General features: G+C 41.3%; 1 protein-coding gene across 4 annotated transcripts in view; it reads right to left on the bottom strand.

The window, feature by feature from the left end:
- drosha (drosha ribonuclease III) overlaps positions 1-17,500 on the bottom strand; it is a 57,998-nt gene that overhangs the window by 21,938 nt on the left and 18,560 nt on the right. For all 4 annotated transcript variants that reach the window (XM_047817357.1, XM_047817356.1, XM_047817355.1 and 1 more), the window contains exons 20-22: positions 15,466-15,565; positions 7,636-7,738; positions 148-218 (exon numbers count right to left, since the gene is read on the bottom strand). In XM_047817357.1, coding sequence (XP_047673313.1) covers positions 148-218; positions 7,636-7,738; positions 15,466-15,565 — 274 coding nt within the window. The remainder of the gene's footprint in view (positions 1-147; positions 219-7,635; positions 7,739-15,465; positions 15,566-17,500) is intronic.

Genomic DNA, 17,500 nt, shown 5'->3' with positions numbered 1-17,500 from the left:
CACACACACACACACACACACACACACACACACACACACACAGATGAGTACAGCAATGTGTCTATCTGTATACTCCTGTACTCATGTACATTTATACTTGGCTAGTTAAATACTGAGGACTCAAAAGAAAGACACACACACACACACCTCACTATTGAACAGCAGTCGGCCAAACAGCTGCTTGGCCTCTTCTAAGCCACCTTCCAGATAGACGGCACCTGTGAGAGAGCGAGAGAAAGAGAGAGAGAAAGAGAGAGAGAGATGGAATTCACAAACATAGTGATGAAGAATGAATAAGAGGAAATAAAAAAGGTGTTAATCTTCACACACACACGCACACACAAACGCACTCACACACGCGCACGCACGCACGCACACACACACACACACACACACACACACACACACACACACACACACACACACACACACACACAGCGGGATTATGTAAATGAGGATGCTGAGTGTAAAACATGAATATTAATCCTCTTCTAAGGTGAATCTACATTAATACACACAAAAACACACTTTTTGTTTTAGAGAGAGATATTATTGCTCCATCGATGTCCAAAAGTGACACATTATTTTCATTTCCATTTAAAATAAGTGACCCCACTCAGCCTCTGTATTACACACACACACACACCTCTTAATGTTTAAGTGAAGTGAGAGAAGGAGAAGAACAGTGGAGCAAAAGTGAATATCCTCCACTGCACATTGTTAAAAAAAAACAACAAGAAGAAGAAACCCAGAAATCCTCAGCGAGTCGGAGATAATCCCATCTCTCCTCGGCTTTAACCCCAAATCCCCTCCATCTGCTCGCGCTAATCAGAAAATCAGCTTTATCATGGAAATTAGCGCGACTCAAAAACAGCCTCCTTCATTCTGTTTGTTCATTATCGAGGATCAGGAGTAAATAAAAGCTCAACAAAATTAACATGCGAGGAGTAAGAAGACGACGACGGAGAAAGAGAGACGTAGCAGAAACGGCAAAAGCAAAAAAAGGTGAAAGCTAAATAAGAGGAAAAGTAAAGAAGCTAGAAAAGAGGAAGAAAAAAAAGCAGAAAAGAGCAAGAGCTAAGCAGCTACTGTAAGCAGCTCAGAAGGTGAAGAAAGTCAAACAGCAAATAGTAACTTAAACCTGTGTTCAGCAGGAGGAGTTAAGGAGCTATAAAGAGTAAAATAAAAATAAAAAAGCTACGCAGAGGAAAAGTTAAGAGTATTTTATGGGAGGAAACTTCCTGAAAGAATTCAGTCCCAGGTGATTGCTTCTCTTTTTTGCTGCTGAGAGGATCGTTTTTGCGTCTCCTTTTGAAAGTGACGATAAGGTGAAATATACAAAAATAAGTGGAAAAATAAACAAAACAAAAAAAAAAAAACAACAAAACAGAAAATTCTGTATAATTATTGATTTTTTTTTTTGACAAATTTTTTTAATGTTTCTAAGCCATTTGATGTTTTTTTTTTGTTATTTCATCATGTTTAGGACAGTCTTTTGTTTTCCCGTCATCCCATTTTTAATTGCGACCCCTTTTAATATTTCTTGGATAAATAATTTAGATTTAATACATTTTTCCGGATGTGCATCTGCATCTCTTGCAGATCTGCTGAAGGCTTTGATAGAAGATGAAAAATATTTCAGAGATGCACAGCACACAAGAGAGTGATAGAGCAGGAGTGTGAGAGATGGCGAAGTGCAAAGTCAGCGAGCATGTGATGGAAATTTTAAAAAGCGCTGACGGGGCCTGTGACCAGCTCATTAAAGCCACGTGGCCTTTACAAAAAAATCGAGTCATTCTGTGTTCCGTTTCTCTCGCGGGGTCATTCTCAGACTTTTTTTTTTTTTTTTTGCTGTTCGTTAATTTCGGGGATGATCCATCAGTGGTACTGCAGTAATACTTAAGGTTACAATGCTAGCTAGATGCTTTGCAGACTCCTAGAGGCGCCTGTATTATGCCTACAGAGTCAGAGGAACCTGCAGAATTCCTTATATACCCATTTATGTCAACATCTATCATGTACTCTGTGTAATTGGAGACACTGGGGGTTTTTACACCTGGTCACTTCATGCGTTTTCTGTGATCCGATAGCTATCCGATGGTAAAAAGACCAGGTATAAATGCCCTCTGAAACGGTTTCGAGACGGATATAAATCCGATCGCTCAAACCCCTACAGGAGGTGGTCTGGGACACATTTCAGATGAAACTGGACAGGTGTAAATGCATGTGGTTGTCCAAGCCACATACTGTACGTCAGCGCTATACTCCTCCCAAGTCGCGAGTCGTGCATCGCGCCAGAAACAAATAGCATGGACGACAAGCAGACACTTATTGCTTTTTGGGGCGATGAAAGCTTCCAACAAAAGCTTTGTAAAACATCTTGAAACAAAAATATATTTAAGTATATACACCAAAACGTGTTCCATTTCAATTACACAGGAACTGAGGTAAAAATATATTAGCATTTTGGGCGGGAGTAGAAAGATCGGATCGATATCCGATTCGCCGAGAGACGCATTTATGTGGCCTGATGTAAATGGAACAGTTTTAACAAATCAGATAGCTTTCGGATCAGAGAAAACACAGGTAGTGATGGGTGTAAAAAGGCCCACTGAGTCTGAATAGACTATGTCAAAGTCCTCAGTTGACGAGGAAGCTGCAAGAAGCTGTGGATGTTGGTGCCGGTCATGGTGGCAACTCTAGGACACATTGCTAAACCCCATTGCTCAAATTCTGTTGATGATAGAATCCTTCCAACTATAGCGCATAGGCAGAGCTCCTGAATCAACTAAAGCACTATTCGGACGGGATTAGTTTTACGTGGGGACGTGGAGTAATGCAATTTTACCTCAGGACGTCTGTAATATTAATTGGCCAATTCGCACGGGACAAGACATCTCAGTAACACTAGCAGAAGGGGGAGGGGTAACTCGCTTTATGCACCACAGTAACCTCCATGCTTGTAAAACGCGCCAAAAACTACTTTTAAACAGGAAATGACGGAATTTTACCGTACATATTTACAGCGGGCCTATTCGGACGGGATTAGTATTACCTGAGGTAATTTTTCCGACCTTTTTACAGAAGGTAAACGGTGCCGTAATCTTTACTGACATTGTCCGTAATGATTACCAAGATGGCGCATTCGGACGGGACTAAAATCACAGAGAAGCTTGTAATAATTACTTTACCCCCACGTCCCCACGTAAAACTAATCCTGTCCGAATAGTGCTTTTGAGGTATAGGAGAGCCAGAAGGGATGTGGACAAAAGGATGTGAGGATGTGCAGACTCAAATGCTTGGGAATTGGAGTAGTTTAAAGAGGTCATGCTAATATCAGGCAGCCCCAAGGATGTTCTAGCAAACTGTCTGATGCTTCAATAACAGAGACCATAACCAACACAAACAAAGCCACACACTATACAACCATACCAAGAGGTATAGAAGAGCCAGAAAGGCTGTGACCAAAGTAAGTGCAGACTCGAATGCTGAGCATGGGAAGAGTCTGAAGAGCAGAGGAAAGATCAAGCAGCCCTGAAGATGTCTGAAGCTTCAGAAACAGAGACCACAACAGAGGAAGAGAGAGATACGGCAGAGATAGAGATATATAGCCCAAACGAATCCTACAGTGTCCCTAATAATTGCAAAATCTCTCATACTATCCCAGTCCCGCAAACAAATACACACTTTACCACCATAACAAAAGGTATAGAAGAGCCAGGAGGGCTGGGGCAAAAAAGTAGAAGGAGGAGCAGCACACAGAGGTTATTATGGTGGTTAGAAACCTTCATAGAGGCAAGATTGAAGAGATACTGAAGTCAGTGTGGTGTAAATAGAGAAGATCTGGGGCAGTGCATTTGACATGTTCAACTGGGATGATGGTCAGCATTCCTTTTATTTATAGATGGTTATGATGATGTCCTCTTGGCAACAACCAAAATAGATCTCAGACACACGTGTACACTTACAATCTCCGATTGAGGTGAGATATTTTAAGCGCATCGCCATATCGATTCCCCTGACCTCATGGTCAACTTCTCTGACTTGTTGTGTGACCTCAAAGGCTTCTTCCAACTTTCCACTAATTTGGAGCTTGACAAAGACGGTAAAAGACGTATCTAACTTTAAGTGCACACTGCCATAGTCAAATAACCCTGTCAGGGAAGTTAGGGACTGTTCTGGGACTGTTGTTCTTGAGGCAAATTCTCCTATTAGGTGACTTAAGGTCTTAGGGATTTTTTCTTCCTGGTCCAGAATGAACTCAAACTCATTTTTACTGTTAGATGGTTCATGCATCCCGCAAACAATCCAGCGGCCTCCAGCAAACAATCGTGCAGACTCAAGGAAACAATCCCGCAACCTCCCCCATAAAGCCCAGAGCCTCCCCAGCTTCTCCTCACACAATAGTACCTCCAGCACAATCCCACAACCTCCAGCACAATCCCACAACCTCCAGCACACAATCCCACATCCTCCTGCACACAATCCCACAACCTCCAGCACACAATCCCACAACCTCCAGCACACAATCCCACAACCTCCAGCACACAATCCCACAACCTCCAGCACACAATCCCATATCTTCCTGTACACAATCCCACATCCTCCTGCACACAATCCCACAACCTCCAGCACACAATCCCACAACCTCCAGCACACAATCCCATATCTTCCTGTACACAATCCCACATCCTCCTGCACACAATCCCACAGCCTCCTGCACACAATCCCACAGCCTCCTGCACACAATCCCACAGCCTCCTGCACACAATCCCACAGCCTCCTGCACACAATCCCACAGCCTCCTGCACACAATCCCACAGCCTCCTGCACACAATCCCACAGCCTCCTGCACACAATCCCACAGCCTCCTGCACACAATCCCACAGCCTCCTGCACACAATCCCACAGCCTCCTGCACACAATCCCACAGCCTCCTGCACACAATCCCACAGCCTCCTGCACACAATCCCACAACCTCCTGCACACAATCCCACAGCCTCCTGCACACAATCCCACAGCCTCCAGCACACAATCCCAAAGCCTCCAACACACAATCCCACATCCAAGATCCTACAGCCTCCTGCACAACCCTACAGCCTCCTGCACAATCCCATTGCCTCACATATAATCTCACACTACCCTTGACCCCCACACAATCCCACAGAGTCACATGCAGTCCCAATGATTTTCATATAATCTTAATTATTTCCATGATATCCTTCCCGGTAATCCTACAGACTCCCATTTCCAGCTCAGATTATTGTTTGACGTTTCCTTTCTCTCCTTATTTCGGTTGTAATTCGCTGTGTCATCTCCTTTTTCCTTCCATCTCATTAATGCACTTCCTTGCTCTTTCTTCAGTCACATCCCTTGCAAAAGATCCTCATTCGTTGCTGACAGCAGCAGAGAAAGACGAGTGAAAGAGAGGGGGAGAGAGGGGTTTCTGTCTATCATCTCAACTTCCCATCTGGTTTACTACCCGAAAGCATTTATTGGAGAGATGAACACAGATGCTAATCGCATGCTCCAATTCAGACATGACCTCATTTCCTGTCAAAACAACATCCCTGTTCTAAAACAGACATTACTGTTGAACTGTCTATCTGTCTCTATATCTGTCTTCATTTCCTCCAGATTTGCTCTCTCAGTATCTGTATTTCATTCTGCAGTTCCTCTGACAACAGCTGCCTATCTATCCATCTTTTCGATCTATTACAATACATTAGTCTTTTCAACTGTCTGTCTACCCGCGTGTCTTGTATGTCATCATACCTGTCTGTCTGTTTGTCTGTCTGTCTCTCTATCTGTCTGAATGTAAATTTCATTTTTTCTACCAATAGCCATGATGCTCTGTTAATCTGTCCATCTATCCATCCACATAGCTGTTTGCAAGAAAGTGAAGTGATAGTGACGTGACATACGGCTAAGCACGGTGACCCATACTCAGGATTCGTTCTCTGCATTTAACCCATCCAAAGTGCACAGTGAACACACACACACACACACACACACACCGTGAACACACACCCGGAGCAGTGGGCAGCCATTTATGCTGCGGCACCCGGGGAGCAGTTGCGGGGTTTGGTGCCTTGCTGAAGGGCACCTCAGCCTGAGACTCGAACCCACAACCTTACAGATAGGAGTCAGACTCTCTAACCATTAGGCCACGACTTCCCCTATCCACTGTCTATCCACCTGGATGTCTATCCAACCAAATGTCTGCATGTCTATCCATCCACCAGTCTGTCTAACTGACCACATGTATCTGTTTGTCCAGCTACCTGCCTGTCTATCTGAGCACACGTCTGCCAATCTGATGGCATATTTGTACGTCTCTGTATCTGTATCCATGTCTGTCTATCCACCTGTATGTCCATCTGACCACATGTCTGTCTGTCCAAATCTGTCTGCTGCCTGCCTGCCAATGTGTCTGTCTCTATTAGACACCTTTTTTGAAAGGATAATTTTGCATCCATTTATGTGAACACATAAAATCCCCCTGAATGAGCTTTAACTGAAACTATAACAATATCTCAGAAAAAGCTGCACTACTGTAACAGCTGCTGCTATAGAAAAAAATAATAAACACCTCAGCAGCTCTCTGGTGTAAAGGTCGCTAAATATATCCACTATCTAATAATGGAGCTCAAACATACAGGTTCATAGGCCAAGAAAGTGTTGGTGGTGACTGCTAATTTCTGTGTGTGTGTGTGTGTGTGTGTGTGTGTGTGTGCGCACATGTGTGAATCAGGAAATATAACAAGACATTTTATTCAACAATTTATTCATTTCCCTGAGAGATCAAATTAATAAAATTATTTCCTGCACCCAGACACAATATTGCTCTGTCTGTTCTTGTGTGTGAGCATCTGTGAGCGTGTGTGAGCGTGTGTGTGTGTGTGTGTGTGTGTGCGCGTGTGTGTATGTGCACGTCATTGTAGATGATACACAAGTCTCCCCTGGGATTTAGATGTTAAGAAATCAATAGCTGTAATGAATGTCCCTCTGTCATACACACACACACACACACACACACACACACACACACACACACACACACACACACAGCAATAAAGCCTAAAGTAATAAATCAAAACAAAAGCAGGAGCTTTGGAAATGACACCAGCTGAGTGCTGATATTAAATTCTCACACCAGGCTAACTGTCAGCATTTTTATCGTTGTTTATTTTAAACACGAGCTAACAAGTAGGACGCTAGCTGTAGTTAGCTGCTGCTGCAAATGAAACGATCTTGCTGTTAACTTGCACCTGCTAGAAAAAAAGTTTAAGTTCAAGTAAACTTTTCAAATCATTTAAATCATATAAGTGGATCTTAAGCTAAAGCTAACAAACGAACACAAGGTAACCTTTTCACGCATTTTCACCAATAAATTCTGATCCTGTATAAATATTACATATTAAAAAGGTGACTGAAATTCGAACGCTAGAACTTCCTATAGAATGCTGATACTCAAACAGATCAAAGCCGTTAGATGTTGAGACACAGATTTCTATTTTCGTCGGCCCATGCTAACACTAGCTAGTGAGCTAGAAATACATCGGTTATGAGTAGATGTGTGTGTGTGTGTGTGTGTGTGTGTGTGTGTGTGTTTATACATATATATATACACACCTATAAGAGCCTCAAAGCAGTTAGCCATGGCGTGTCTGAGGTCAGACTCTCGGCACAGATCCGGGCCGTGAGCGTACAGCATGAAGCGATCCAGCTCCAGTTTCTGCAGGAGATAACACATTGGCATTAGTGTTAGCATTAGTGCCAAGTTGTACAACCAGAAACATTTTAATTCTCCTGTCTTCCAGCTCACTGACAATTTACAGAGGATTTGGAAATGAAGTACATTAGGTACATTGTTTTATTCTTTTTAACATATTTTAAACTGTTTTTATCAAAATCACATTTATTTCTTTAATTGTTCTTTGTTTTTATTATGATTTTATCATGTGTCTTATTTCTACATATATATATTTTTTCCTCTCTTATAAATTGTTTTCTATTTAAAGCACTTTGAATGACCTCTGTGTATGAAATGTGCTATACAAATAAACTTGCCTTGCCTAAGTACACAAGCTTTCATGTAACTGAGTAGTTAAGTAGGCAAGAGAAGTTAAAAGCAGCATGTTGGAAAAGAAGCAAGTGGAGACTCAGTAGTGAAGTGATCCCAAATAAAATAAAACCATGGAAGTACACAAGTGCAAATTAAGCGTTCATGTAGCCATGTGTGAACATGATGCTTTCCCGATTCCGTCATGTGTGAAATATTGTGTGTGAGTGTATGTAGAGAGTTAACAAGGGAACACACACACACACGCGCGCACACACACAGCTGTGTGATTTGTTTTTTGTTTGCATTCCCGTGTGCATCTTTAATCACGTTTTTCAAAACATCGATTCATCTCCTTCATCTTCCTTGTAAAGCTGCTTTGTTGTTTCACTGCACCGTCGCTCCGATTCGCAGCATCTCCGGGCTACGTGATGGATCGGCGTGTTTATTAGTTACAGCAAAAAAAAAATTAAAGGTGAAAAAAAGAAAAAGAAAAAGAAAAAAAAAAAACGTGAAAATGAAAACAAAACAAAGTCAACAGCGGGGAAAAGAAATGCAGAGAAATAAATAAACGTGAACCCAACGGGGAAGAGAGCCGACTTCACAGAGGATTACCAGGACGTCTTCCACAGATGCTTTTTCTTTCTTTTTCTTTTTTTTTAACAGATAATTACAAGTGTTCTACAGAAGTAAACAACACGAAACAAGAGAATTGGAACAAGGCCGAAATAAAAAATACACAAGGTTTTATGCAAATGAGGAAAAAAAAATACTTCAAACTGAAAACTTTTCTCTAGCGAGTGAGCCGCAACGAGATGGAGAAGATTAAAGTTTAGCTCGTGCTTTTCTGGCTTGCAAATTGGAACGAGGCCATAAATGATGTCCAGTGGAGGACAATCAAGAGTAGAAACTTTAAAGGAATAAATAAGGGGAAAAAAAAAGATGTACAGAATCTTATTTACCAGTTACTAAGGGCACTTTATGCCCCTCTGTTTATTAGTTTTAGAGATCATTATAGGTGATTCACAAAGAATACATTTTTGTTGTTTGCTGCTCAGTGAACTGGGGGGTGGGAGAGGAAGGGGGGGGAACAAACAACCACAATATACACTTAAAAATATCGGGGTTTTTTTGTAACTTTTCAAATTAATATTTTTAAATTAACTTGAAACTTTAATTGCATATATTCATTTATTTATTTTTAGAATTATTTCTTCTTCTTATTATTATTATATATTCATTTATAACCCCCCCCCCTCCTGGTTCTATACTTCTGTAAAGCTGCTCTGAGACAAAGGCAATTGTTAAAAGCGCTATACAAATAAATTGAATAAAAAAAAAATACACTTATATCCGGATGCCTCAAAGGTCAATTTTGAATGATTTAATTATTATTTATTTATCTACAGTATTTTCAATCACTAAATTTCATGTTTGAGATGTAATTCAAAATAAAAGTTTAAATCAAATTAAATTTGAATAGCAATTATGACTACAATCGTGTGAACTATAATCAGTTAAATGATCTATACTTCTATACTCGTAACACTCCCGTGTTTATAACAATTTATAATCACAGTTCAGTTTTTTAATCTTGTTTTTATTGTTATGAGGCGAATGTTGGCTGTCAACGTCGCTGTGAATGAACCGTTACCATAAAAACAGTCATGTTTCTCTCTCGCCCTCAAACTTTCAAATATAAGAAACGAATAGATTTCAGTAACAAAATAATCCTTTATAATTCTGCTAGCGATAGCATGAGGACGGAGAGACTAGAAGTGAGAAAAAGCTATAAACAAAATAATAAACAAGCCAAACAAAAATAAATACCCAAGCAGAAACTAATAAATAAATAAATAAACTGAAAAACAGGCAAAGATATAAGTACACAGAACATTTGTATTCAGCCCCCTGAGTCAATACTTTGTAGAACCAGCTTTCGCTGCAATTACAGCTGCAAGTCTTTTGAGTTATGTCTCTACAAGCTTTGCACATCTACAGAGTGAAATCTGGATGGAGAGACTCTGTGAACATCAATTGTCAAGTGGAGTGAAGTCTGGACACAGATTCCAACACATGAATATTCATTCATTCATTTTCTACCGCTTATCCGAACTACTCGGGTCACGGGGAGCCTGTGCCTATCTCAGGCGTAATCGGGCATCAAGGCAGGATACACCCTGGATGGAGTGCCAACCCATCACAGGGCACACACACACTTTCATTCACTCACACACACACACACACTACGGACAATTTTCCAGAGATGCCAATCAACCTACCATGCATGTCTTTGGACCGGGGGAGGAAACCGGAGTACTAGGAAGTACTAGTAGGAAGTAGTAGGAAACACCCGAGGCACGGGGAGAACATGCAAACTCCACACTCACAAGGCGGAGGTGGGAATAGAACCCCCAACCCTGGAGGTGTGAGGCAAACGTACTAACCACTAAGCCACCGTGCCCTACACATGAATATGCTTTGATCTAAACAATTCCATTGTAGCTCTGGCTGGATGTTTAGGGTTGTTTTCCTGCTGGAAGGTGAACCTCCGGCCCAGTCTCAAGTCTTTTGTAGACTCTAACGCGTTTTCATCTAAGATTGCCCTTTATGTGGCTCCATCCATTTTCCATTCAACTCTGACCAGCTTCCCTGCTGAAGAAAAGCATTCTAAAAACACCACCACCATGTTTCATGGTGAGGATGATGTGTTCACCGTGATGTGCAGTGTTAAGTTTTTGCCCCACATATAGCATTTTGAATTAAGGCCAAAACCTTTCTCTCATCCGACTCATTCTTTCACATGTTTGTGGTGTCCCCCACATGGCATGTCTCAAACTACAAACAGGACTTCTTATGGCTTTCTTCTTCCCACTTTTCATTAAAGGCCAGATTTGTAAAGTGCACAACTAATAGTTGTCCTGTGGACAGATTCTAACACCTGAACTGTGGATCTCTGCAGTTCCTCCAGAGTTACCATGGGAGTTACTCTTGGCTGCTTGTCTGATTAATGTTCACCTTGTCTGGCCTGTCAGTTTAGGTGGATGGCCAGTCTTGGTAGGTTTGCAGTTGTACCATACTCTCGTATGATGGATTGTACAGTGCTCAGTAAGGTACAGTGCTCCAAGGCTTTGTGATGTTCAAGGCTTTGGATATTGTTTTATAACTTAAGCCTGCTTTAAACTTCTCCACAACTTTATCCCTGAACTGTCCGGTGTAGTCCTCTACACTAAAGTTCTCTAACAAACCTCTATGGGCTTCATAGAACATCTGTATTTATAATGAGATTAAATTACACACAGATGGACTTTGTACAACATTTATCACGTTCCTTCAACTTCACAATCATGTGCCCCACGACTGCTGACATCCAAAAGGAACATCATTACAACCTCTTTTAACAAATTAAAAAAAAAAAAGAAAAATAAATAAAAAATAAATGAAGTTTCTTGAAATCATCTCGCGACCCCCCCAACCCCCACTTTGGAAACTGCTGGTCTATTGCATAAAATCCCAATAAAATACATTTTTGGTTGTAACGTGACAAAATGTACAAATGTTCAGTGGGTATGAATAGTTTTGCAAGGCACTTTAAATAATACACAAACATAAACAAACAAACTAAGAAATGAATGACTAGATTAACCAAAACTGGAATAATAAATATTTAAATAAATAGTAACTTTTTTTGTTTTTAAAGATGATTGAATTACAGCTTATGAGTTTAATCGTAATTTTTTATTTTTTTTTGCTAACTTGTTCATCTGAAAGCAATGAGTCCTGCAGATTTTGTCTTTGGGCAAAACCTTTTGAATTGCGCTGTTGGAGCGTCGTGGTGAGGGAAAGAGAAAGTTGTAATTGCCTTTTTCTCCCTCGTGTTAGGGAATGATTACGGATGTTAGATATGGAGGAGGGTAAAAAAGCATGTGGAGGAATAGAGAGGGGAAACGGAGCGAGGTTTTAATTCCTCGTGGGGGAATAGTACATTTTCCCTGCAATAATCTCAGCTTTAATTACACACACACACACACACACACACACACACACACACACACACACACACACACACACACACAGGGCTGAGGGAGAGCAGCAGGCCGAGTGCTTCACTCTACTAAAGAGAACTACAAAAGAATGACAAACAATAATACTAATCATCAGCATCGTAAACACAATAATGAAAATAAGATCCTTTGAGCTGGTCTGCAGTCAGAAGTATGTTTTTAAAACATTCTATTAGCAACAGCACAGGTTTATTAATTCTGTGTTAAACTGCAGCAGGTCCACTGCAGGAGTGAGTCAAACTAATGCTAAACAGGGTACAATGTAAAGTTACCGAGCTAATCCAAACTTGCATTGCAGTAAACAGTAACATTACAGTAACCAGGCTAATCCCAAACCAGTAACATTACAGTAAACAATCTAACCCCAAACCAGTAACATTACAGTAAACAATCTAACCCCAAACCAGTAATTCCAAACCAGTAGCATTACAGTAAACAGGCTAATCCCAAACCAGTAACATTACAGTAACCAGGCTAATCCCAAACCAGTAACATTACAGTAACCAGGCTAATCCCAAACCAGTAACATTACAGTAAACAATCTAACCCCAAACCAGTAACATTACAGTAAACAATCTAACCCCAAACCAGTAACATTACAGTAAACAATCTAACCCCAAACCAGTAACATTACAGTAAACAGGCTAATCCCAAACCAGTAACATTACAGTAAACAATCTAACCCCAAACCAGTAACATTACAGTAAACAGGCTAATCCCAAACCAGTAGCATTACAGTAAACAGGCTAATCCCAAACCAGTAACATTACAGTAAACAATCTAACCCCAAACCAGTAACATTACAGTAAACAGGCTAATCCCAAACCAGTAACATTACAGTAAACAATCTAACCCCAAACCAGTAACATTACAGTAAACAATCTAATCCCAAACCAGTAACATTACAGTAAACAGGCTAATCCCAAACCAGTAACATTACAGTAAACAGGCTAATCCCAAACCAGTAACATTACAGTAAACAATCTAACCCCAAACCAGTAACATTACAGTAACCAGGCTAATCCCAAACCAGTAACATTACAGTAAACAGGCTAATCCCAAACCAGTAGCATTACAGTAAACAATCTAACCCCAAACCAGTAACATTACAGTAAACAATCTAACCCCAAACCAGTAACATTACAGTAAACAATCTAACCCCAAACCAGTAACATTACAGTAAACAATCTAATCCCAAACCAGTAACATTACAGTAAACAGGCTAATCCCAAACCAGTAACATTACAGTAAACAGGCTAATCCCAAACCAGTAACATTACAGTAAACAATCTAACCCCAAACCAGTAACATTACAGTAAACAGGCTAATCCCAAACCAGTAACATTACAGTAAACAATCTAACCCCAAACCAGTAACATTACAGTAAACAGGCTAATCCCAAACCAGTAACATTACAGTAAACAGGCTAATCCCAAACCAGTAGCATTACAGTAAACAATCTAACCCCAAACCAGTAACATTACAGTAAACAATCTAATCCCAAACCAGTAACATTACAGTAAACAGGCTAATCCCAAACCAGTAACATTACAGTAAACAGGCTATTCCCAAACCAGTAACATTACAGTAAACAATCTAATCCCAAACCGGTAGCATTACAGTAATCAGGCTAATCCCAAACCAGTAGCATTACAGTAATCAGGCTAATCCCAAATCAATGTCACAGTAAATGGGCTAATCCTAAACCAGTAGCGTTACAGTAAACGGGCTAATCCTAAACCAGTAGCATTACAGTAAACGGGCTAATCCTAAACCAGTAGCATTACAGAAAACGGGCTAATCCTAAACCAGTGGCGTTACAGTAAAAGGGCTAATCCTAAACCAGCAGCATTACAGTAAACAAGCTAAACCCAAACAAACATTACAGTAACCGGAATAATCCCTAATCAGTAGCATTACAGTAAACGGGCTAATCCCAATCCAGTGTTACAGTAAACAGGCTAATCCCAAACTTGCATTACAGTAACCAGGATTATCCCAATCCAGTAGCATTACATAAAACGGGCTAATCCCAAAAGAGTGTTAGTGTAAACAGGCTAATCCCAAACCAGTAGCATTACAGTAAAATGGAAAAATCCCAATCAAGTAGCATTACAGTAAACAGGCTAACCACAAACCAGTAGCATTACAGAAAACAGGCTAACCACAAACCAGTAGCATTACAGGTAAACAGGCTAATCCCAAACCAGTAGCATTACAGTAAACAATCTAACCCCAAACCAGTAACATTACAGTAAACAGGCTAATCCCAAACCAGTAACATTACAGTAAACAATCTAACCCCAAACCAGTAACATTACAGTAAACAGGCTAACCACAAACCAGTAGCATTACAGAAAACAGGCTAACCACAAACCAGTAGCATTACAGAAAACAGGCTAACCACAAACCAGTAACATTACAGTAAACAGGCTAACCACAAACCAGTAGCATTACAGAAAACAGGCTAACCACAAACCAGTAGCATTACAGGTAAACAGGCTAATCCCAAACCAGTAGCATTACAGTAAACAGGCTAATCCCAAACCAGTAGCATTACAGTAAACAGGCTAATCCCAAACCAGTAGCATTACAGTAAACAGGCTAATCCCAAACCAGTAGCATTACAGTAAACAGGCTAACCCCAAACCAGTAGCATTACAGTAAACAGGCTAAGCCCAAACCAGTAGCATTACAGTAAACAGGCTAAGCCCAAACCAGTAGCATTACAGGTGAACAGGCTAATCCCAAACCAGTAGCATTACAGTAAACAGGCTAATCCCAAACCAGTAGCATTACAGGTAAACAGGCTAAGCCCAAACCAGTAGCATTACAGGTGAACAGGCTAAGCCCAAACCAGTAGCATTACAGTAAACAGGCTAATCCCAAACCAGTAGCATTACAGGTAAACAGGCTAACCAGAAACCAGTAGCATTACAGTAAACAGGCTAATCCCAAACCAGTAACATTACAGGTAAACAGGCTAAGCCCAAACCAGTAGCATTACAGTAAACAGGCTAATCCCAAACCAGTAACATTACAGTAAACAGGCTAATCCCAAACCAGTAGCATTAAATGTGTTAATCCCAAACTAGCATTACAGTAAACAGGTTTGCATTTTGTTTACTGATATTGAATAAAGATATATATATATTTATAATTTGTCACAACATATTCATGGACATGAAACACATCACAAATTTAGCATAGTTATTTAGCAAATTAGGTTTTCAGGATTTTGTAGCTATACTATTGTATTTCTAGCATATTTACATAATATTTCATGTTAACAATTTTGCTTTGTGAGTTGAATATGATCCATGACACGCTGCTCACCTTAGCCAGCATGGCGAGGTGCTGATTCTGTACAATGGCAGTGCGATATGTAGCTAATCCTCCTTCCTCCAGACTGGGGAACAGGTAGTACAGGTGAACGCTGGAGAACACAATAAACCAGGTTCAAGTTAAAATGTGATCTATGTAGTTTATGACAGAGTGAGAAAACCGCTAGGTTACAAATCCAGCAATCATGTGTGGGAAGTGGGAGCTCAGTGGTTAAGTTGTTGGACAACTGACCGGAAGATTGTGAGTTTGAATCCCAAGACCACCAAGCTGGGCCCCTGAGCAAGGCCCTTAACCCTCAACAGCTCAGTTGGGTAGATAAATGTAAATTTCTCTGAATAAGGTTGTCAACATAAATGTAGTCATCTACATTTGTATAAGTATTATGAGCTCTTTCTATATTGTAGCGGACCCCTGGAAGCCCCGCCCCTTTCCACTGAAGTGTCTTCTGCACATGTCTAGAACTCCAATTGATTTCTTATCTACTTCCTTTGTTTATCAGTGTATTTGTGCCTAAGGTTGTTGTCTGGAACACTGAGCAAGAGTTCACATGTGTTTCCGTCTCTCCGTGTGCATGATGTGTTGTTCAGGTTTAATAATAGTGTCTGTAATTAGAGTGTCTGCGCCATTGGACGTCTCCGGTCCCTTAATTACCGGTTGTCATGGAGACTTTCAATCTTTAAATGGAGAGAAAATATCAGCATTACAATTACGCACACACAGACACAGACACACACACACGCACAAACACACATACAAAGACAGACACACACACAAAGACAGACAGACACACACACAGACAGACACACACAAAGACAGACACACACAAAGACAGACACACACACAAAGACAGACACACACACAAAGACAGACACACACACACAAAGACAGACACAAAGACAGACACACACACAGACACACACAAACACAGAGACACACACACAGACACACACACAAACACAGAGACACACACACAGACACACACACAAAGACAGAAACACACACACACACACACAAAGACAGACACACACACAAAGACAGACACACACACAAAGACAGAGACACACACACAAAGACAGAGACACACACACAAAGACAGAGACACACACACAAAGACAGAGACACACACACAAAGACAGAGACACACACACAAAGACAGAGACACACACACAAAGACAGAGACACACACACACACACACACAAAGACACACACACACAAAGACAGACACACACAAAGACAGACACACAGACACACACACAGACACACACACACAGAGACACACACACAGAGACACACACACACAGAGACACACACACACACAGAGACAGACACACACACAGAGACAGACACACACACAGAGACACAGACAGACACACGCAGACACAGACAGACACACGCACGCAGACACAGACAGACACACGCAGACACAGACACAGACAGACACACGCAGACACAGACACACGCACGCAGACACAGACAGACACACGCACGCAGACACAGACAGACACACGCACGCAGACACAGACAGACACACGCACGCAGACACAGACAGACACACGCACGCAGACACAGACAGACACAGACAGACACACGCACGCAGACACAGACAGACACACGCACGCAGACACAGACAGACACACGCACGCAGACACAGACAGACACACGCACGCAGACACAGACAGACACACGCACGCAGACACAGACAGACACACGCACGCAGACACAGACACACACACGCACGCAGACACAGACACACACACGCACGCAGACACAGACACACACACGCACGCAGACACAGACACACACACGCACGCAGACACAGACACACACACGCACGCAGACACAGACACACACACGCAGACACAGACACACACACGCAGACACAGACACACACACAGACACACACACACAGACACACACACAGACAGACACACACACAGACAGACACACACACAGACAGACACACACACAGACAGACACACACACAGACAGACACACACACAGACAGACACACACACAGACAGACAC

Source organism: Tachysurus fulvidraco, chromosome 8 (genome assembly GCF_022655615.1).
Source record: "Tachysurus fulvidraco isolate hzauxx_2018 chromosome 8, HZAU_PFXX_2.0, whole genome shotgun sequence".
Classification (NCBI taxonomy): domain Eukaryota; kingdom Metazoa; phylum Chordata; class Actinopteri; order Siluriformes; family Bagridae; genus Tachysurus; species Tachysurus fulvidraco.
The sequence above is the reverse complement of the archived record's forward strand: the minus strand, read 5'-3'. Positions and strand labels throughout refer to the sequence as shown.